The sequence below is a fragment of the Pezoporus wallicus genome, unplaced genomic scaffold, assembly GCF_028554395.1.
Source record: "Pezoporus wallicus isolate ANWC-B61680 ecotype Strahan unplaced genomic scaffold, APGP_CSIRO_Pwel_v1 contig_4788, whole genome shotgun sequence".
In the NCBI taxonomy this organism is placed as follows: Eukaryota; Metazoa; Chordata; class Aves; order Psittaciformes; family Psittacidae; genus Pezoporus; species Pezoporus wallicus.
The window spans coordinates 882712-906283 of NW_026638769.1; the positions used below are offsets into that span (position 1 = coordinate 882712).

The 23572-nt window shown below is 42.2% G+C and overlaps 1 protein-coding gene across 1 annotated transcript; it reads left to right on the forward strand.

The window, feature by feature from the left end:
• Positions 1 to 1786: 1786 nt before the first annotated feature.
• TBX18 (T-box transcription factor 18) lies at positions 1787 to 23220 on the forward strand. The gene is made up of 8 exons (XM_057412512.1): positions 1787 to 2245; positions 3016 to 3199; positions 4730 to 4831; positions 7781 to 7952; positions 14388 to 14555; positions 15750 to 15814; positions 18930 to 19024; positions 21544 to 23220. Exons 1-8 carry the CDS (start codon positions 1978 to 1980, stop codon positions 22266 to 22268), a joined length of 1779 nt encoding a protein of 592 aa, XP_057268495.1. The 5' UTR covers positions 1787 to 1977; the 3' UTR covers positions 22269 to 23220.
• The last annotated feature ends 352 nt before the right edge of the window (positions 23221 to 23572 follow it).

Genomic DNA, 23572 nt, shown 5'->3' on the forward strand with positions numbered 1-23572 from the left:
ATTTTCTGCTCTCCTATCGATTCAGAACGACAGCCACTGCAGGGGAAGTTTTTTCGTAGTGACGAATTTTTCTCAGACAAATTACCATCTCTTCCAATGTGGAGAGAGTTAGTGCTCCTCTGGCGGGTGCGCTTTTTTATTTTTTTTTTTTTTTTTTTTTTTTTTTTTTTTTTTTTTTTTTTTTTTTTTATTTTTTTTTCTTTCTGTTTTCTTTTTTTGTTGTTTTGGGGTTTTTTGTTTTTTGGGTGTTTTTTTTTCCCTCTCCTCTTCCACCAGTTATCTCTTTGTCACATACCTATATTTTACGCCTGGAAACCACATCTAAGTTTTAACCCCGATAACCTTATCTGCAGGGATAGTTTATCTCTAGGGTGTATTTATTAATCAGTCCATTTCTCAGGTTCTCTGACGAAGCAGCCATTGAAAGGAGGAATATATTTGCATTTTAGGGACAGGTAAATTGCGCTAGTGGAAACGGTTACGTCTCCTAAATGGCAGCTATTTCCTCTTTAGATTACGATCAGAAATCTCAGCTGTGCCACTCGACAGGGACCTCCGAAGCTGTAACACAGACGGAGCACACCACCAATTTCTCTCATGTCTGTTACCCTAAACAGAGAAGAGATCCCATTTCCCGAAACCGTGAAAATTGCCTCATGACTTTTTTTTTTTGCAGAAGGAAGATTTCTATTGTTTCCTTCAACAGAGCATGTTACCCCATTTAGTTCTGCGAAAAAAAGTGGGGGTGGGTTGAGGGGGAAGTATATAACGTAACAAAAGAAAAATGAAAAAAGAAGCACAACAAAAATCTCAATAGCTTTTTAATTTCTCTGGGCATGCAAAGAAAAGAATATCTGGCTCCAACTCTTTAATAGTTTTACTCACTGGAAAGATACGAAAGTATTTTCCCAGTAACTATTCTATGCACCTGAATATGATTATTATTAAGGTTGCTGCGGGTGGATGTATGGATGCTCATACAAGGTTCGGTTTAATTCTGTTTTTATTGCCGCTTCAGCCTCTAATTGGCTGGGTTTGGAGAGAGCTATGAGCGTGGCTGAACCCCCTCCGCAGCCGGTGCTTGAATAACGACAACACGACGAATCTCCGAGTGCAATAGCTAAACACAACTGATAATTACTGATCCCTAACAGCAAGGAAGGGCATAACGTCATTTTGTTTTAAAGTCAGAACGGTTTCCCCGACCGAAACGCAGCTCCCCGGGAGGGCTTCCCGTTCTCTCTGCGTTCTGGAGTTATCTGGGGCTCCCGGCCAGCCCGGTCCCAGAGGGAGGTGGGGTGTCCCTATTAACATTTATTGCGGGGCGCATCTGCCGGGGGGCGCGGGGCCGTTTCGGACCGGGACTGCGCGGGACAGTGGAGCTCCCCCCTCTTCCCGGTCGCCCGTGAGCCGCGGCGGGGGCCCCTAGGTATGGCGGCGGGGCCGGAGCCCCGGGGCCGGGGCGGCGCTGATTGGGCTGCGGGCGGCGGGGCCGCGTCAGCCCCCGCCCCGCGGCTCCGCCCGGCCCCGCCGCCGCAGTGACACTAATGAGCGAGTTCTTCCCACCGGTCTCCTGCCTGGAAGTGCTGACAGATCAAGGCAACAAATTTCAATTACAAGCCCTAATTTGTGTCCGCAGAGCGTTTGTTACCCATGTCAGTCCTGCCTGGCCCATCAGAAGGGGCAGAACGCGGAGGAGGAGGAGGGGGAGAGAAGAAGCGCATCTGCAGAAAGAAGTAGATTTTTTTTCCTCTAAAAAAAGCCAACCCAAATCGACTCTCCCCCCCCCCCCCAAAAAAAAAAAAAAAAAAGCAAAACAAAACAACAACTTGGCTGATAACTCGGATTTAAAAAGAAAGGCGAGGAAAAGCCCCAGCCCCTTGCCGGCGCGGTCGGGAGGACGGGCGGGCGGCCGGGTGCGGTGCCGGCGCCGGCGACCGCGGCGCGCCTGGATGCGCGGGCTGTAGGGGGGCGGGCATGGCCGACAAGCGGCGGTCCTCGCCCGGCACCACCATGAGCCTCAAGGCTCACGCCTTCTCCGTGGAGGCGCTCATCGGGGCCGAGAAGCAGCAGCCGCCGCCACCACCACCGCCGCGGCAGCCGAAGCGGAGGAAGCTGGGCGGCGAGGACGAGGCGGCGGAGGACGAAGGGGGAAGCGGCTGCTGCGCCAAGAGCTCCCCGGCTGCTGCCGGCAGCAGGACCTGCGGCGACATGGAGCTGGGCTGCTCCGTACGCGCCCCCGCCGGTGAGTGCCACCCCGCTCCCCGCCGCCGCGGGCGCCTGCTGTCCCGCTGCCGGGCTGGAGGCCCGTTCCCTCAGCTCACCGCCGGCTTCCCCGCTAGTCTATCCTGCCGCACGGCGTGAGCACCCCCTCCCCACCACCGGCGATGCCGGTTGAACTGCTGGCGCATCCCGGGGCCCCGGGGGAGGGAGCGGGCGGGTGCCGGCGGGTGGTCCATGCCGCAGCGCGGTGGAGCAACAGCTGGGGCTTGTTGCCGAGGAAGGGGAGAAGCGCTTCTACACTGCATATATGTATACGTTGTGCAACTGTGTGTGTATATATGTATGTATAGCTCATGTATGTATATGTGAGTCCGTAATTTACTGCATACGGGCGGGGGTGCATCTCCAGCTGCGGGGCAGAAGGCCGCGGCCGCCAGCGGTCACACTAATCGCTCCCCAACGAAATGCGCTGCCGGCCTCGCACCACCGCTTCGGCACGGCCCGGGACGGCGGTGTGCCCGGAACGGCCCGGCGGAGCGCTGGGGTCTGCTTGCCGCTGTGCTCCCTCGTTGGGGAGCCCCTCTCGCCCCCCGGCTGTCCCGGCGCGGCCGCCCTGTACGTGGGTAGCCCCCAGTCCCGCTTCGCAAGGCCGCGGCCCAGGCCCGGGGTCGGCGCAGCCCGTTTCCTGGGAGCGGTGGCGGGTCGGCGGGGTACGGCTGGTATTGAGGAAGCCCCCCGGTAGGGAGGTCCGCGCTGCCCCTGCCTCTCTCGCTTCCTCCGCTGTCTCCGCAGGCGGCTGCGAGGAGGGCTTCCCAGCGGCCTCCCCACCCGCCTCCCCCGGCGGCTCCCCGAAGGGCTCGAGGCCCGGATCGCCGCTGGCCGCACCGCAGGCGCCGCGGGTGGACCTGCAGGGCGCCGAGCTCTGGAAGCGCTTCCACGAGATCGGCACCGAGATGATCATCACCAAGGCGGGAAGGTAACGGGCACCCGCGGGAGTTCTCCCGGGGCGGGCAGGCACATGGGAGCGTGCAGAAACCCGGGGGACCCTCCAGATTTAGGAGGTGGTAATGTTAAACGGGCACCGGGGGCATTCGGCGTTCCTGGTTTCATGTTCGTTTGGGCGAGCTCTGGGAGCGCGGCGTTCTCCTGAGGGGAAACTTTTCCCCTTCCCAATGGATACACATGGTAAAAACCTGGGCAGCATAAAAGTATCTGAACTTATTAGAAATTACAAAAACATATTTTATTGAATCCATATGCTGCTCTCTGCGTTCTCAGAGAGGCTTTATTAATGATTGAAACGCAGTCTTAAACAGCACAAAGCAACATTTGTCTTATGAGAGTCCAGTCGGGGAATTTCTGTTTTATCTTACAGGTGCACTGAAATAGCAGCGAGAACTAGTTACCCGCAGTCGGCTTTGACCCCCCCCCCCCCCCCCCCACTTTGTTTAGAAATGACGGAGATGGGTTTTTTCTTCCCAGTAACGACTTTTAATTTATATGTGTATTTTTTATCTTCTTTTTTTTTTTTCCCTAGAGCAGCAGCAAATAATAAACTGGAATGGTTTTCAAGGTTTATAAAATACAGAGAAATACCTTTCATTAGCTTGCAGTTAGCTCATAACTAGGACATTTCTTGGATTTTCTTTTTTTTTGGCTTCAGGAATTTACTTTCCTGAAAAAAGCCATGCCGAACGTCAGCTAAGAAGCCCATTTTGATGTCGAACCTACTGCATCAGTTAATTCCTCCGTTTTCCCTGCAGAAAATCTAAACCTTGAACGTTTGTTGTTGGTTGTTTTTTTTCTTTCCTTTTCTTTTAAGAAATTACCTCGTAGATTCGTTTCTGCTTTCAATAAAGAAGTTTTACTATACCTTTCAAAGACAGAGTAGCTCTTGCACTTCACCTTTAGTAAGTTGCAGACAGGAAGTCCTGTCTCAATAAAGACCATATTGTTGGGTTGCAGCATGGCACGCTGCCTTTTATAACTGCATCCTTGCAAGGCTAGAATCATATCACCGTAGGTTTGGCTTTCTCTTTTGCTGCTCTAGAAATGATAACACCTCTTGCAGCTGCCACTTGAAACTTCAGTGGCAGTTTGCATTTCTGTAACTATTGTTTGCCTGGGTGGAGATGGTATTTGCGCATCTCCAGAAATAGATTTTTAAGCAATATCTCAAACTGGCTTTAAATGAGCATACTGCTAAAGTCAAGTCTCAAACCCAAGTGATTTACTGTCTAACAATAAAGTTGAAATGATGTGGTAATAGCTGTACTCCCAAAGCGTATCCCAAACATACGAAGCATTGTTCGAGTAAATGCACTTTAGAAATCTGTTTTGACATATCGAATGGGCCATTTCATGGCCATGTAACTATAATCGTCCAAAAGGACTCTCTAGGCTAAAAGGAAGAACGAGAAAAATCCCACCAAGCGGTTACTTTTCCTAAACAACCAGTCCCGAGTCTGTTTCATATTAAAAATGACCTCTCTCTTTCCATGTTCAGGCGGATGTTTCCCGCAATGAGAGTGAAGATCTCAGGTTTAGACCCACATCAGCAATATTACATTGCTATGGATATTGTGCCAGTGGATAACAAAAGATACAGGTACGGTGAGTTTAAGGCAAAACCCATACCATGCAAGCCATAGGGAGCTTGGCTGTTGAAGACAGCATTAACACTATATAAATTAGCAAAGGTCATGTTTAATTCTCCTTCAGATTCTTATTTTCATCCCAGGGAATTAAAATAAAAAATAAAATCTTACAAAGTATGCGAAGCCAACTAAAATTTCTCTTACAGCTCTTTATATGCTTAACTGATGTTGTGTGTGTACTATGGGCAGATGCTCAGGTTTTGGCTTTCAGAGAATACAGCTATGGTGCGGTCAGGAAATGTTTTCATTTTTTATTCCTCATCACGCCAGTGGGAGTTATTTTTAGTTAACAAATAAATACAAAAAGGCACATTTATCTAGCACTAAACAACATTAATAACGTTAATGGGAATTATGTCTGATTTAATGACATACAAGTTTTCTTCCTCATGTTTCAAATTGGCTATATAATTTAATTTAAAAGCTGGTTATCACTCCTATGTTTTGGTTGCTTAGATTCACAAAGGGTGATACTTCTAATTACTGTATTTTAAAGAATTAATGGCATTATTGTCTGGAGGATAATGTGAGGAGCAAACGTATTTGTTCTTCAAATATTTAAGAGCAGGAATTATGTGCTGAAACTCTCACTGTTTTGAAGGCAATCATGTTTCAACTCTGCTGCAGCCACTGGACCTGTAGAAATGTTTGCAGGAATGGGCCCGCAGCAGTTATTGGATTGAGTTGTGGATTTTTGGTAGGTCTCGAGTTGAGGATGCAGTCCCACGCTCCATAGGAGCCAAGAAAAGCCTGGCCAAGTAGTTCAGTGGAGGCAGAATCAGGTCCTCACAAATTGCTGGTTTGATTGTTTCAACCCTATACTTAGTATAATGTAGGGAAAACCGCTGTGGATTTAACTGCAGAACGAGGAATATAACAGACTAAGACTTAAAGGTTGGTTCTGCAGGAATGCTGCCTTCTTTCCTAAGCAAACACTGCTTGATGGTTTTTATGTGTCCTTACCTCATTGACCACAATTTTGTCCTTTTCTCCTGTTGTATATAAGATATTTCTTAGGACCATTTTAGATGTTGTGGCTTTCGGCAAGGTGCAGATACCAGTGCTGATAATGTCTGGTGCATACAGTTAAAGGAGGCACTCTGACTGCACTGTGGAGAAAAAATGTTTTTTCCTTTAGAACAGCGCAGTGCAGCTCTAACGAGAGCCCTCCTGTAGCTTTGTGTTGTACATGTGTGTTTCCTTAGTAATCTAAAGATGTAATTCCTAGAAGGTCTGAGCAATTCCTTAATTCTCAGAAAAAGCAAGGTAATTATCCCAAATTGAATAAAAATGTTAACATTAACAATTAAAACCAGGTATACTGAATATGAGTTCTTTAAACCTCACTAGATTTAAAATACAGTCATGCTGAGCTGCGCTGTCTGCTTAGTATGGTACGTGGTGCCCAGATAACTGAAGTAACTGAACACTAGCTGTATGAAAGGCAGTAATATTTCAGTGGCAAACTTAAACTTCTCTAATCATGATTAGTTCCACAGCTTTACTCTTCCCACTAAATATTGATGCTTTATGTGTTTTACTTGTTGCCAATTTTCGCTTTTTGCTGCGCAATCTGTTGGGTTTTTTAAATATTTTTTGGTTTTTACTGCTGAATGTAACTTCAGCTTTGTAACTTCAGCTGTTGATGTGGCTTCACAGACTGTCTTGCAGATCTTTAAAGTTGAAAGGTACAACAGCAGTCACATGGAGCCTGGTCTTCAGCTGTCATAATGGATAGCAAAACTGTGTGGAAATGAAGAAAATTACATGTAGATTTCTAGCAAAATTGGAACCTGTAAATATTTGGAAGCTTAAACTGTGGCGCTTTAGCTGTCGGGCTAATGCTCAAAATATTTTATATATATCTATGACATTATTTACTTCTGTAGGGAATACATGTATTTTGTATAGACCACAAATATAAAATAAATGAAAAATGTTACATCAGTTGACTGTGTGACCTTGGGTTGTGAATTTGTCTCCAGGAGAGAATTTCACCACTATTCCACATCTTAGTTTTACAGGTCGATATAAATTGTACAGAGTGATGCATGTATTGGATCATTTTGTTTTCATTTCCAATGATGTTGTTAGTCTTTTTCTAGTAAGGAACTGAATTATACGAACATATGATCTGATAAAGTCGGTCTTTTTTTATTAAAAAATACAGCTGAAGTACTGAAATTTTACTGTACTTGAAAAAAATACCTTGAAGTTTTCAGTTAGTGCTTTTTAAATTGCCCTGTTAAGTATCTGCCTTCAAAATAAGTTTTCTACTGAAGCAGGCACTATTTTTATTAGAAAATGAGTTTGTCAGCGTTGACCTAGCAAATGAAATATGGGCTGTGTTTTTTTCATTTTTAAGCCTTTCTGCAGTACTATTTGAGACAATTAATATGGTCTTGCAGAAACAGCAAGAGCATAGTTTGACATAGTTTCATTATTTTTTTCAATCATAATATTCTTTTGCTTCAATAGCTTTATTTATAGACTCTTCTATTAGACTCAACATGTTAAATCTCCCAAATATAGAATTACTACTCTTAGTTGATAAATGAAGGACTGGAGTCTTTGCTGTTTGCTGATGATGCCTATTCAGAGCACAGCTGTAGCAGTCAGTGAACTGACACCAGCTTAGAGCTCAGTGTGGATGATAGTGTTAAGACTGTTACTGTTATTAAGAAAACTAAGGACCGATCAGAGCATGGGTTTTAGCCTTACTTTTGCAGATACCAGAACTATGTCTTGAAACTACAAAAACCCCCAAATTTATTGTTCTTTCGTGTTTTATTAATTGCTGGGTTCTTGCTGTATGAATAGGCCCTAAATTATTAATATGGAATGGGTCTGCTAAATTGTTTTGAGATTTGGGGTTACAGGTATTTGTTTTCTTTTTATAGGTATGTTTATCATAGCTCCAAGTGGATGGTGGCTGGTAATGCTGACTCCCCAGTACCCCCTCGTGTTTATATTCACCCTGATTCACCTGCCTCCGGGGAGACGTGGATGAGACAAGTGATTAGCTTTGACAAACTGAAGCTTACCAATAATGAGCTGGATGATCAAGGGCATGTGAGTACTTTCTCTTCTGCAGTATTATATGTAGGCGCATTGCTCAGCCCTGACTCTGACATACAGCTACAGGGTGCCAGAAATAAGCTTGACTTTTCAAAGCTGTTTTGGAACTTTACCATCCAGATCTAAAATCTGCTTACTTTCTGCTCTGATAATTAACTGCTTATTAGAGCCTGCTGTTTTACTCCCCCCTCAGAAACAGAACTCCTTCTGCAAAGTAAGAGTTTACAAGGGTAAATTGCCTAATAGGAAGGGGCAGAATTGCTCTCATGTTTTCCCACCGAGCGTGTTAGTTGCGACTTCTGCTTCGAGCAAAAAGGATGCTTAAATTCACAAGTGGCTAGAAGAAACATTAATAGTGTGTAATAACTTCACGTGAATAAAAATACACTTAACTATTTTCTTAACCTAAACATTTGTGTGAAATCCCATGAGGTGTTAATAATTGCAGTCAAAAACGAACAACATGGGAGCTGGGTTCGCTCTGATAATGATTTATTACATACCTTATGAAGCAAGACCCTTTCACAGCTGAGGCTCATTACTTTGGAAAAAACTGGCGAAGATGTATGCAGTATGAGTGTTCTGTTTGCAAGTTCTAAATTGTTTAGTTATGACATTATCTAATGTGACAAAATGTGTTATGTTAATATTTCCTTTTCTGTTCAAAACTGTTGAAACATGACAGATGTAAGCCAGTATCTTTCCAGCAATCCCCAGAATAGTTTTACTCAACACCTTAGGAAATAATTAAAAAATGAGAATTGTTTTTAGTCAGACTGAAGTCTTTAATTTTGCAAAATCCTGTAATAAAGGGCAAATGTTTGCCTCCTTTTAGAAGGAGAAACAAATTCCAAGTGGTAGAGTTTTAAGACGTTGGAGGCAAGTTTTGAGACAGGATGTGGATTCCATTGTCCTTAGCGTAGCCTGATTTAACCAGGATACTTTCCCCTTTGTGGAAAGGAGTGAAAAAAAAACATACCTGGCACAGAGCACAGAGATACTACATCCATTTTTCAGTGTAGTTGTAATTCTGTGACATTAAGCCATGTATTTTGTCAATATGTAGTCCAAGTTTGAGATATTTTTTTCTCCTTCGCTTGTATTTGCAAAGGATATTAACATGAGACTCCGGTCAAGTTGTGCAGGAGCTACAACTTTTAAGTTACAGCAGCAGGAATAGAGGAGACTGGCTGAACTGAGCTAACAAATGAGATAACGGGGATAAGAAGTCTCTCTTTTGTGTAATACTGTTCACAGTTTTATTGTGTTCTTCCTTGAAAAAAACATGGGGGTATTCACATACCTTAAGTTCGTTTTTCTTTAGGCTTGTAAGAAAGCCATTTTATACAATTTCTTTCCAGAATTACAGTTACGGGGTCTTACTTGGCAGCATCTGTTCAGCTTAAGGTTAGCACACGTAGTTCCCTTAGTTTCTCCAGAATTCATTTATTTGCGACTCTTCTTGGGTGGGAGTTGCTTTCTCTGAGTCCTGAGTCTATTGTAAGGGCTTTAAAAAGTGAAGCAGATGCAAATGGGTAAAATGTCACTTTTCCAACATAGACCAGGCCAGCTGGTTTTTGTATTCATTGCAGAGGGACGATATGTGGCTACTGTGGTCCACCCATGCACTTGCAGTCCCAAACTGCTCTGTGATAAAATTTCAGCTATGTAGAGAATGGTATTGCTGTGTTTTTTCCATCCCAGATCTTAGCTTTGTTTTCATTCTGAACTGAAACCTGTGTAGTGTACACAGCACACCATTATTTAATAATGTGGGGGGATATAAATTTTCTGGCCTTTAGTTAAGTGTTTCGATTTGGAAACTAGTGATGCTAAGCCCTAGTACAGTGATTTGAGACACATTGAACTGATTCAGAGCTACAGCAGTGCCCCTCTTCCCCAGAATGGAAATTTAAGTATTAAAAGGACAAAAGAAGGAGGACTGTAAAATAATTTCATATTTCTCAGATCTTGGAAATTGCAAACATGTCATTCAAAATTACCAGAAAAGGCAAAAGCAGAAAACAGAAAAGTGTCTCTTCCAATGGGTACATTTTTTCTTTTAAAGCTATGGTAGTGTGGAATGCTGTATTGAAAGAGCTATGTAGCCTCTGAATGCCTCTAGCAATAATGGAAAATGAATAATCATATTTTGCGATGAATATAAAGAAACCCAATTGTTTCTCATGAGCAGGAAGGAACCATTTTTCTCAAGAGGGTACCAGGGAAGGGATGAGGGATTAGAAGAGCAAGGGGTCAAGGCTGTACCTCGAATATTAGCTTTTACATCAAGTATTCTGACTCTCCCACCCTGTATGGGTGATGGAGTGTATTTTAGGTTATTAGGAAGTTGGTTTTGTTATCTTCTTCCGCTTAGGCAGAGCGGCTCAGATAAACCTCGGTGGGGTCTCTGCACTTTGCCGTCACTCCTCCAGTAGGGCTTTAGCTGTTCTTGGGGTGTGCTTTCTGTTCTGTCTGGTTCTGGGGCTTTAATCCATGTTGAAATTGTTCCTTTATTCTTCCTGTGCTCCTCAAACATGATAGGTTTTGCAGAATTTTTGTGTTAAAATCCCAGGGCTAGGTTTTGATCTTGCAGGCACTGAGGTAAGGAGCTCACAGAGAGCTCCACGGGAGCCCTTTTACCTGTTCGATGATTCGGTTCCTGAGTACTAACTTTCAGAATCGGTGAGAGAAGCGACCCATGTTCATGGGAATGGGGACAGTATTTGCAAATAGACATTAAGGTAGTATTTCTGTGCAGTGTTTATACTGTGATAGTAGTTCATGGCAGCCAGCTCCCCTTGCGTTGCATTGCCCTGGGATTAGCTTCTGGTGAAAGGAGATCAGTCATCTCCAAGATGACTTTTTTCGCTGCTTGAATGCTTTCTGGGCTCCTTGCTGCCTGCTGCTATTTTCATCAGTATTTTGAGTGGGAGTTTGTGACGATGTAATTTTAGAGAGCTGTTCTGCAGAGAGATTTTTGAAGTACATCTGCACGTAGGACACTCTCTGATACATGGGTTCCACTTGCAGGCTGAGGAGATTAAGCAAATTTTGTAAGGATATGTTTTCCTTGTGTGTGTTTGATCTCAAAAAGGAGTCTCAGGGTGAATTCCCTGCTTTGGAAAGATTGTGTGCTTATGAAGGCATTAAGGCACATACTGTAGCATTTATGTCATTCATTTGAGTTGTGATGGTGAGGAAAAGTAAACCTGCATTTTGCAGTTGACACTGAGGAGTGAATGCTGTGGTCACTTTTTGTGAATGCCTCTCATTCCCCTCTCATCTGTGGAGTAAGTGCTGCATTATAAAAGCTGTCTTTCCCTCCAGCTGGTTAGAGCTGGCTGATTCTTCTGTTTCGATGCAGTTTTTAATCCGAATTTCAGCAGAGAGGAAAAGTCAGTATTTTTGATGCTCTTTTCCATGCTTTCCAACTAAGTATTTTTTGATGCAATAGAACATCTTTTAACTTTTAGTGAAAATGAGTCTGTTAGCCTGTTAATTGTTCCTTGGTGGTTGGGTATGGTTTTTTTTTTTCCCATTTGAAAGTGGGGTGAGGCTGGAAGAAGAGGCGGACTGTTACTCTGCCCAGACTTGGGTCCAAGTAGAGAGCTTTGCTTACAGTCAATGGGTAGTTATATGTTTTTGTCACAATGAAAAGCTGGGAAACATCAGCATTTGCACTTGCAGTTTTTGTCTTTTATGAAGAGGGAATCTGTGCTTCTTAGCCCTACACGCTCCCCTAACTGCAGAAAGCAGGAATGCATGGGCTTTGCAGGGAGAGTAAAGAAGGATTTTGGGCAAAACCAGCACTGAGGTGAAGATCAGACTGGTGGTGGGGAGGTGACTTTGTGGTCCATGAGCTGCTGTGGGATTGGCATTTCCCCCATGAAAGAGTACTGGGCTCTTGCTTGTTCTGGCTGTGATGGCAGTGCTACAGCAGTGCCCAAGCTCAGGGTGAGCTCTGAGGTCTCATCACAGCAGCACCTCTGAAAAGCCATGGTTTGAAAGTGATCCCACCTCTGTGTGTCTGCAGGTACTTTGGCCGCCTTTGCTCTGTCAGGCTGTTGCCTTGCTCTGCTGGCCTACCTGTGCCTTTCATTGAGTAATGATGCTGTGGTCAAAGTGCTGTGATCAAAGTGTAATTTTACCTTTGGCAGGAGAGGTTTATTCCCCAACAAATGTTTTGGTCTTTTCCTGTTAGGGATTTGTAGAGAGAGGCAGGTTTTTCAACTGTGAGTTGAAGCTAATTCCAGTTAATGTTTTGTGGGACCTGTTGGGGGTTTTCTTTTGTTGGCTTCTAAGGGTAAAGGGGGAAAATTGCTGCTTCTGCAAATAAACTGTTCAATCCCATTTGTGCTGTGAAATGAGCAAGCACTACAGAATGAAAAGCCATGATCTCCTTTTCCTTAGCTTTTTCTTCGCATAGCTTTAGGTGATGCTTAGAGTAATAGAACTAAACAGTTTTGGGAGAGGGTGTTGCAGCTCCCTCTCCTTTTATGTCCTATCTTCATAGTGTTGCTTTTTAATTCACCAGGGCTCTACGGTTATGTATTACTTATTTAGAATTCAGAGTCCTAATAGTTAACAAAGGTATTATTCTACAGGATGTGGTACAACATCAAGAAGCAAAAAACTCTTGCTATGGATCTGCTAATCATCTAGTGGTGTGTCAGTGCAAGAAATTTCTGTGTAGCACAGAGCCAAACCAGGTTGCTCTTAGGAGATGAAAAGGATCAGTTTGGCTGTAATAGCCACCCAGATAAGGACTGGGAGGTGTTCATGTCTGTGCTGCTGTGACTTCACTTGTTCTGATACATGAGCAGAGTTGCTTGGGTTATCATTGTGTACAGTTAAGTCCGCTGTGCAGGGAACTGATAGTTTGCACCGCAGAGCTGATGAGGTGACATAATCTGTCTGGGAGCAGAACATGGCACGCTCAGTGGCAGCCAGGCAAATGGCAAGGCACAGAACAGAGGTGAGTTTGGACAGTGGAACAGAGTTTTCCTTGATCACTTTTCCTCCTGTTACACCAGTATATCCCCTGGTATCACTGGGTGTTCACAGGAAAACAGTGTCAGGAATGTGCTGTCCTCTCTGCATTTTCATTTTGTAGATCTTTGCCAGCAGAGAAGTGTTGTAAAAGGGAATACACATTCGCATGATAAAAATCTTGCTCTGTGCAAGATTTCAGAAACTGGGAAAAGGCTTCATATGAGAACATCCGTAGGGCACTCCCTGAGCAAATTAATTGGAGCCTGTGATGTCATTGTCAAAACCTTACTTACAGGTTAATAAACCCTGTGATTATACAGGAACTTGGCTTACCCATACTGGGGTCATGTCACCTGGCCAGCACCAGCTGTATTAAACTAGCCAAACTCTAGTTTATTCAAATGGACGTAATGTCCTCTATGTCATTTGGATGAATGAACTTTCACAGTGTCTGGCATAGGGGCTCTGTCGAGTGCCTGAGTATATGCACATTCTGAGGCTACTACTCAAGGAGCAGGAAATTAAAAAGCTTCTCCTGAATGTTGATTAGTGGTTCCACAGGCCAGTAGCCATAGACTATTTATTTATCAAGTTACTAATTTCTCAGGCCTTCCAACAATAATAGTTGAGCTTCCAATTATTATTTTTCCTTGAAGTCTTCTATTTTAGTAGTGGTTAGCTGAAGTGGAGTAAAACAGAGGAAACATTCTGTATTTTAAATCTCATCTAAAATTTCGGAGCAACACCAAGAGGTATTTTTGTGTATAATTTTATATACTGTGAGTTCATTTATAGTTTATTCTTAATTGAGTTTATGTATGCCTGGAAGAGTTTGTGTATTGATACTCATTGCCTGTATTATAAATCTAGGGTTATTAACACTTTAGAGTTTTGGATTTAAGTATTATTTTACTCTAAGCTTCTGTGGCTTCAGCGTGTGAGAGTTTCAGCTTGTGTTCAAAACAGGGGACATTTCCAGGATATCTCTTTGGTATATCAAGAAAAAAAAAATGCTTCAAGCACATCCTGAAGGTTCCAAAACCATAAAGCAAATGCTGCTGCTGTTAATCCTGTTAAATCAAATCCAGGCTCCAGTGGAAAACAGTGACAAAACTTTACTAATTCCAGTGGGATCAGGACTTCACTCCTGATTTTTTTTTTTTTTTTTTCCTTTTGAGCCAGTCTCGATTGAGCCAGTCCCTGAATTTGGACCTCTTGAGTCGTAATTTTTAAATGCTTAGAGTTGGCAATAACATGAACGCACAGGGATTAGACTACTGTAATAAGAACCTTCATAGGTTAAAGAAAACATCTGATTTCCAGTAAGTGGCATGGTAAACACATACCATAACCTGTTCCAAAAAGCTATTAGTCCTGAAACAGCAGGGTTTCCTTTCTAATAAGTGTTATCTCTTTTCTTTAATGACCACATAGATTATCCTACACTCTATGCATAAGTATCAGCCTCGTGTCCATGTCATCCGAAAAGACTGTGGAGATGATCTGTCGCCCGTCAAGCCTGTCCCTTCAGGAGAAGGGGTGAAAGCCTTCTCCTTTCCAGAGACAGTTTTCACTACTGTCACAGCATACCAAAATCAACAGGTAACTTTGACTTTCTGCTTAACACTTTATAGGCTTTTCAGAGTAGACCAAGGAAGTAAGAGGTAAAAAGTGAGAGATTCTCACTTTTAATGTGAGATGCTCACCGAGTAAAAGAAAAGTGGATACTTTTATTATACCACCTATTAAAAAGCATTGCCTAAACACTTTTTGTGCTAGAAGTAGCTTTCACTAGTAGTATCGTAGCAGTGCCTGGAGGCTATAGCTGAGACTTTAGGCCATGTGGGCTAGATGCTGCATTAGAAAAGCCATTCTTGTTATGGGGATTGCACAGTCTAATACATACACATAGTTCATAGTGTCTCAATTATAAATACAACATTGAAACACAAGGTGAAGAGCAGTCTAATTTTCAGAGGTGTTTTTTGTACCTTTAAGTGTGGATACATATCTGGATACAATTTTTAAAGCACCTTTGCTCCTGACTCCAGTGATTTCAAAACTCCCAGGAGCTTAACAAAAAAGCTGAGGTCTAAAGAAAGTTGCAGTCAGCATTTTTTGTTAATTGCAGTTTATCTCTGTTCACAGAGATTCTAAGTCAAAAGTAAAATACAGGTTGTATCACTCCAGTCTTTGTCCCTTATTAGCTCTTGTTTAAGTACTAACATACGTAGTGACACCTTAGTTAGTTAGCATTGTGACATCTTATTAATTCCATGGAAGTAATTGCAGATCTATTTTAGGAAATATGCTGTCTTTACAAGGAGAACAGAGACATGTAAATACTGAAGTATAATTATTTGACACCTATCCCATTTATTTAATTAAATTACAAGTGTTGTGGGGGGGGGTGTGCTGTTTTTTTTTGTGGAGGATAATAGCCTAGAGATAATCTCTTTCAGATTTCCATCTTGACCTGTACAGAAATAAAAGTTAATATAATTTTATTGCAGCTAAGCAGTGTACTATCTTATGTGAAGAAAGACATTTGCTAGAAGATCTCAACTATTCCAGCCTGCCATTCGGTAGCATTAAATACTTAGTTTCTCTGGGGATTTGCAGAAACAATGATGGGAAGGCTGGCCCTTATTCTGCTGTGTTTCAGGACAACCATCTTAAACCATGCAAATGTCAAGGTGCTTCTATTCCACTGCCAGCTTAATTCTGTCAGGAAAGTAATTTTGTGTATTATGTAGATGAATTTGCAGGTAATGATATCTCTACTCATCTTCACAGATAACTCGTCTGAAGATTGATAGGAATCCGTTTGCCAAAGGCTTTAGAGATTCGGGACGTAACAGGTAGGTGCTGGGGAAAGAGGTGGCCTTGTTACTGCTGGCACAGTTGGTTTGTGAAGGCTGGTTGAGGGGAGCACCTGTGTTTACAGGCAGATCTGTCTGAGGGCTTAGACTCCTTGAGGAAGTGCTTAGGCTTCCCAGTAACGTTCTCTGTGGTGGGCTCCTGCTCCTACTCCTCTGACCATCTAGGTCAAGAAGGGGTTGGCACTCAGCTTGACTCATGTACTCAAGTTTCCTTTTGGTGGTAGCGGCAGCATCCTGTGAAGGCTGCAAATGAAATTAATACATACTCAGCTCTGTGATTTCAGGCTGCTTCTGAAATCTCCTCTTTCTCCTGGCTGGAGAGAGAAACTGCAGATACCAGTGTCAAACTGTAAGCCCAGATTCCCTTGCTTGTAAGTGGCATTTAGAATGGATGAATGGCTTGTTGTTTTCCCTTCAAGGGGAAGAAAGCAAGTTCTGTCATGCAGTAACCTTATGTTCAGTACACTTGTCTAGAAGCTAGGACACCTGTGTTCAAGTATCTCCTTAGACTAAGGAGTTTTAAATCCACTTCCTAGGTGAATGCCTTTCCTACGAGGCTATAGCTGGCCTTGAAATAAGCCTGGTTTCCACCTCTTCTATTGCAGTTGGACTGATTAATTGCTTGCTCTCTCTTGATTCATGAATCTTCCAATAGCAATGGGAATCTGAGTGTGCAAAGTGGAGACTTGGGTCTAGTCCCTGCTGGCAGCACTGATGAGCTATTTTATCCAAAGCCTGTTTAATGCAAAATACATAAGCTTGTTATGAATTGTATGCTAAATCATTTCAGCTAAAAAAAGCAGCATTTAATTGTTGTACTTACTATACATCAGTTCCAGTGACCACATCATGTTTAGTGTCTACAGCTGCTATATTTATGACCTAGCTTTGCAGAGAAGGGAGCTGGTAGGAATGTTCAGAGAGTATCTTTTGGTAGCTGCTTTAATGATCTTCTCTTTTAGCAGAGACTGCAGCATTAAAGCCTGTTTTGTGCTTCCACCCTAGTTACATAAATGCTGAAACTAGACAGCAAATCAGAGTAGTTTTTTAGAGGATGAACAGTTATAGAAGGGGTGGGGTAGTTATAAAGATTTACAAGAATTCACTGTAAGTATCTTTTCAGATTGCACTCTGCATTTGCTGCTCCCTAGCAAGGATATCCAGAGAGGGTTTTTTGTTTGTCTGCTAGGAATAAGTTTGGTTTGGGCATTAGAAAAAAAGCAGGATATTTTAATTGAGAGACAATGGATTAGATGACCAGTCCTGTAGGAAGGGACAGCCTCTGTTACACTAAAAGCATTAAGACCTCATCTAAAGCCAGTTCTGAAATATTTTACAAACACACTGGTTATGGAAGTGACTCTGCAAACTCTTCTCTGTTGCAAACTGGCGTTGGGTTACTGCAGCCAGTATTGCTGTTTTATTTGATAGTCTCTGTGGTACTAAATAAGCGTGTTTGGGAATGCAGCCCAGAGTTCTAATTGTTGAGCAGAATTAATTTTTAAATTTAAATTACAGGTTTTACTTGTTTCATTTTTATTTTACTCTATTACAAAATACTGAAATTAAATGCTAAGATTCCATTTTCTTCATTGTTCTAGCTGGTATATTTATTACTGAGGCATTGTAGTCAGCAACAAAACTGGAAAAACAGTGCTGTGGTACCATTATATCCAACTTTTTAATGTTGCTTTAATTATGGCAGATACCTTACTCAGCACTGCTGCATGCGCTAATTCTGTTTAACTAAAAATATTCCCTTTCAGATCATTCCTGTTCAGTCCCACAGGCTATTTTACAGAAATCAGTAGCTTCACCTTTTAAAAGCATTCCCCGTGCATTTGCAAAGTGCAACAGAATTTATGTGCTGAGAATAGTTTCATTCTTCAGTTAGGCCTTAAGTTTGACCCTATAAAAACTTTTACTCGGGAAAGGACCAGAAATTTTCCCTTTAAATACTTCAGGAAAAACATAACTGTTTTCTTAAATAAACTTGGCCGTTTGATAGCATAAATTAGGGTGGTGATAAAATGTGGAAATTGTTCGAAGGCATCTTGTATAAATTATCGCCTTGGCTACACTCCTCCAGGAGGTAGCTTTTATCTCCACTTTAACTAGAAATGAAAATTCACCATTACTGCTGAAAATGAAGGCTATCTTTTTAGTCCAGGTTCAGCTAATAAATACTTTATAAATGTTTCCTGACATACATTTGTGATCCTGCTGGAAATGCAGTGGGTAAGAAGGAGTATCAGAAGAACATGTTGGTAGTTTCAGGTCGGACTATTTGCATAATTCGAGTTTACAGAGTGCTGCTGCTCAAAGGGAAGCACTTGTATTTGGTGTGTGCCTGATGCTGACACTTAACAAGCCTTTGGGCCCCAGGAGCCAAAAATAACAGCAAAATTATACCTCTGAGGTGCATTATTCATAAAATTATGTCAGAAAACAAACGAGCCTTTACCTTCAGGAAATAGAAATCCTTCTAAATACTGTCTGCCATGACTGTCTGCCCAGTTGTTTCTGTTTCTTCACAATGCTTTTGAAAGAAAATGACAGAAAATTTTTAATTTCCAAAGGCACATAGTAATCAAGTCACAACACAGTTTTATACATGTTCATAGCAAAAAGCTGAACACCCATGCTTGTAAGTGTGATTTTTCCCACTCATTGGTAAAACTGAGAATCCTGTTTTAATAGAAGTTGTTAGTGGATCACATTTGTTCCAGGCAGAAACAGGAGATCGTCCCTCTGGCAGTTAGAGCAGTTGCTCTTAAGGAAATGTCATACTAGGAAAACATCTAACATCATTTTAGCCAAGTCTCCCTGCTCAAACAACCCTCCCCAAAAGGCAAAAGCTGTTGAAATAGAGAGCCAGACTTGAGGAATTGTAAAACTCTTTGCCTGCTGCCAGCCCAGCAGCTGCAGATCACAGTGATCTCATGGATAAGGATGTAAGGCTCTTTTTTAAAAATCAAAATAATCTTCAAAATAATCCTGAAATGGTACCAGTGTTTCTGAGGTAAAGTATCCAGAGACACATGACATAATACAGTTTGCTTTCATGATGCCATCATGTTTTTATTCTAAATAGAATGGGACTGGAAGCTTTGGTAGAGTCTTATGCGTTCTGGAGACCTTCACTGAGAACACTGACCTTTGAAGATATACCTGGGATACCCAAACAAGGTAACTGTCTTTTTCATATTCTTTTAAAACAAAAAAACATTAAGATAAAGCTTTGCCCATTATGCTATACAAAACTCTAGGTAATTGTGTCTCTTGCAGAGAAAAAGCAGTCAACCAACCCCAGTGCAGGCCATCACCTCTCATGAGTTATTTTAAGGTAGAAAACTAATGCTAACTTACCAGCTGAGGCAATAAAAATACTACGTTTTAAAGATAAATCAATCACTTGTGAAGGAGAGCTCCAGTTATTTAATGATGGAATAACCTATTCCTTAGTGTTATGCTGTGGCTAGATACACAAAGTAAAGTTTATTTATAGATCACTTCTATTGTACACATTCAAACTCCAATGTAGGAATTACTTGTGTGTTTAAGAGAAAAGAAAGAATGAGAGAAGAAATATCCTCTTAAGTAATAGTAGCAAATAGGAGCAAGCTTAATTGAGTTTCTTTCTTGGAAGGCTTTCTTGATTCTTAAAGACCTAAAAATTGTTCAGTAAAGTCCAAACAAACTTTAGCTGCATCCTAGAGCTTGAAAAATTGGACCTCCTTCCATTTTGCTTTTTCCTGCTCCCCAGTTTGTAACCTCTTGGTTTCCACTTTCACCATCATAGAGGTAGTGCTGTGCAAGAAGCCTGTTCAGACAGACAGATATGTCTCTGAACTCTTTTCTCAATTCCTTTATTTCCAAAGTACCCCAACGCATATAGAAAACCTCTTGGCCTTTGCCCAACTAAATCAGACACATTATTCCTGGTTCTTCACATTTTCTACTATCAGATTTACAAACATCCTACCTGCTTTCTTGATAATATATTGCAAAGTCGCTAAATATCTTCACAGCAAAAATCTAGAAAATACAGTAATACACAGAAATTGCTGTTGTCAACTTCTCCTTAGCCCACTCCTTTGAGAAATCTTCAGCATCAGTGCTTGATGTGGGCAATTACAAAATTTTTGTGCCAAGACATAGATACATTGGATGAAGGTTGGCAGGATTTTGGGCAGAGCATGGGGGTGAGATGATCCTCATAAAAAAGGCCTGTAGTGAGAAGTCAGCATCAGACCTGAAATACCTTGTCAGACTAAAATGCAACTCCCTATGAAGTTAACCCATCTAGGAGACAGACCAGCTGTACTGCCCTCTTTGTATGTAGCAACACTATTTGAGAGTAGAGGAACTGCTGCCATGAACTTCCTGCTTCCATTTCTGCTGTCGCCTGACATTAAGGAGCTTGTTGAAGTTGCTGTTGATGTTCAGAGGATGTGAAATCTTTAGTCACCTATATCTTGGACAGTAGGGTGGTTTAGAGAATTGCTGAAAGATCCCATTAGAAATTTGTCCTGGTTGTTGGTGCTGGAAGTGGCCATTTTCAGGTAGTAGAGGCACTGACATAGATCAGAAGAATAATAAGTATGCCTTACACCAGTATTTCTGTAAGGTGGCAGTGTCTTATGGTGCTTTGAGCTTGTGGTGTCCTGTCAACAGAACAGAGGCAGAGTTCACTTATGATGTATTTCACTTTTTATTAGCTCAGCTGTCACGAAAACCTGCTAACAGTGTGTGTCTCTTTGCAGCATCAGAGATTTTGATTGTTTGATTGTTAACGTGGTTCACAAAGTGGAGAGTCTTCCTTGTTAAGTGCCTTCTGCCTCAGAGACTGTGAAAAGCCCAAATTAGTTTTCTGTGCTCTTTTTTTGGGAGATGAAATATCTAAGAAAAGGAAGTATTTCTTGTAGTTGGTAGTCTTTCAGTCGTGAGAAAAGGCTTCACCTGTAGCAAACAGTGTGTTTTCAGGAGCATTCAGCACTGGTATTTGTTATATTCTGATATCAAGTTCTGATATCAGTAAATGAACAGCTTGCAAACAGCTTGCTGCAAACCTTAATCTTCACCTACCTGTTCAAGAAACGAAGCAGCTGTGCACAGTACTCAGCCTATGCTTTTCCTGGAGTTGTTCTGAAGTTTTGTTCTCAAGTATTTTTCATCTGAAGTTGGAAGTTTTTTTGTTCTGAAGTTCTACTCCGAAGTTGTGAACTTTCCTGAAGCTGTTGAACTGTGGGAGCCTGAGCTAAGGATCCTCTTCCTTAGCTGGTGCTCTGACAGTGATAGTGCCTGAAACGCACTCCAGGGTGTAGCATGGGCATAAGCAACACAAGTCTTCATCTTGAAGAAGGCTACCTGGGGTGTGATACTCAACTTGGCTACATCTTAACTGCCATACCATTCTCTTCCAGTGTCAATGAGTAATTAATATTTTGGGCAGAAGCTCTCAGTATTGAGCAGTGGTTGCAAAAGCATAACTTCTGTCCTCTTTCTTGGCCAGGTTGTTTCTTTAAAAATACACATGTGCCATGCACCCTATCCCCTCTCACCCCCCATGTGTGTACAATATTTTTTGAATGAATGTGAGTCATGTTTCATGTCAAGGGTTGTTATAGAAGGCAAAGGTCTTGTTCTGTCACCTAGGAAGTGAACCTTTCCCAACATGCTTCTTACTCTGTAATGTTCTTTTCCAGGAAATGCAGGTTCCTCTACTTTGCTCCAGGGATCTGGCACTGGAGTGCCATCTACCCACCCTCACCTTTTGCCGGGTTCCCCTTGCTCATCTCCAGCCTTCCACCTCAGTCCCAACACTAGCCAGCTCTGTAGCCTTGCTCCAGCTGACTACACAGCTTGTGCCCGGTCAGGCTTGACCCTGAACAGATACAGCACTTCTTTGGCTGAAACTTACAACAGGCTCACAAATCAAACCAGTGAGACATTTGCACCCCCAAGGACTCCCTCCTATGTTGGTGTGTCAAGTAGCACAACTGTGAATATGTCTATGAGTGGCAATGACGGGGATGCATTCAGCTGCCCGCAGACTGGCTTATCTATGCAGATTTCAGGGATGTCTCCACAGCTCCAGTACATCATGCCATCCCCATCCAGCAATGCCTTTACCACTAATCAAACCCACCAAGGCTCCTACAACACATTTAGACTGCACAGTCCCTGTGCGCTCTATGGATATAACTTTTCCACATCCCCTAAACTGGCTGCCAGTCCTGAGAAAATTGTTTCTTCCCAAGGAAGTTTCTTGGGGTCCTCACCAAGTGGAACCATGACGGATCGGCAGATGTTGCCCCCTGTGGAAGGAGTGCACTTACTTAGCAGTGGGGGGCAGCAGAATTTCTTTGACTCTAGGACCCTAGGAAGCTTAACGCTCTCGTCTTCTCAAGTGTCTGCACATATGGTTTGATGAAACCTTTAAGTAAAAGTACAGTATGTTGGTATCTACAATATATTTCTTTCGCAATATGAAAGGACACTCGGTGTAGCTTGTAAAGTGTGTGTATATATATAATATGAGAGGAAGTTTCACTGAATTTTTGACTTGCTTGTGGCCAGATTATTCTCCTATTTTGTGTTACACAGAATTTTCTGTGGCGTAGACTGCTTTAGTTTTCTGGTATAATACCCTTAGTTGTATAACACGTTGGGACATATGCAACAAATTAAGTAAGACTTCCTCCCCTTTCCCCCTCCTCTGTTCTAACCCCTTTAAAGAATGAAATAACACTTGGAGTATTAAACAACACAGACAAGCCCACTTACACTTCCTAGAGTACTAGTGAGTTTCTTTTAAAACATTGACACGATAAGCTGATGCACCAAAGGCATTTTACAAGTTTCTTCTCTGTTACAAGGGATATGAAGGGTATTTGGACTTTTAAGTGTTAAGAATCAAACATCCAGCCTAAAATAGAAGTTTAGCTAATGGATTATTTACAAAGTAAACAGAAAGATTAGCTTGCCTTCTCATGATACACTGTTTTCAGCTTTTCAATGGCACATCATTCTTGCTAGGATTTTCTTTCAGCATTAGCCTACACTTATGATTAGGTATTTGAAGATAAATAATGCGTATTCAGATAGTGGTGAACGGAGTAATTTAAACCGACAGCAGAAGAAGAGGCATTCCTTAGTACAGAATGAACTTCGGTGTGCTTAATTTTTGTCAAAGGAAGGGCTTGATGCATTTTTTTTCCTGCATAAATATTGCCTATAAGACATTTACTGGACAGTAGGATAATCTAATGTATCTTTGGTTTTGTATTTTTACTTTTTTTAAAGGAAAATGCAGGTTTGCTTGGGGGGGGGGGGAAGGCAAGGAGGATGAGAAGTTTCATTATTGATTTTACCCATCTCTGTGTGTGTTGTGTTTGGTTTTGTTTGGTTTTTTTGTGTTTGGTTTTGTTTTTTGTTTTGTTTTTTTTTAATAAAGGCAAAAAGTCCTCCACCCCCAATAGCTCATAAATACACTGCCTGTACCAATTAGGCAGATGATCTTCTTTTCTGGCAAGTGTTTCTGGAAGCAGAACTTTGTGGCAGCTGCCGCCCTGCTATTCTGTTTCATAGTAAGTTTTTGCCCTGGAATTGGAAAGGTTCACTTCCCAGTGGCGCTTGTGAGAACAGAGATCTTGACCTGCTCCTGACCAGGCTTCTCCAGAGTGACAAAGACATGGGTAGACACTTGTCATGGTGAAATTTCTGCCCTCATCT

Bases quoted from the DNA above. Each gene is read 5' to 3' on its own strand.
- TBX18 (XM_057412512.1), top strand. From the start codon at position 1,978: ATGGCCGACAAGCGGCGGTCCTCGCCCGGCACCACCATGAGCCTCAAG. The intron at 3,200-4,729 runs GTAACGGGCACC...TTCCATGTTCAG, and splicing joins ATCATCACCAAGGCGGGAAG to GCGGATGTTTCCCGCAATGA. The intron at 15,815-18,929 runs GTAGGTGCTGGG...TATTCTAAATAG, and splicing joins AGAGATTCGGGACGTAACAG to AATGGGACTGGAAGCTTTGG.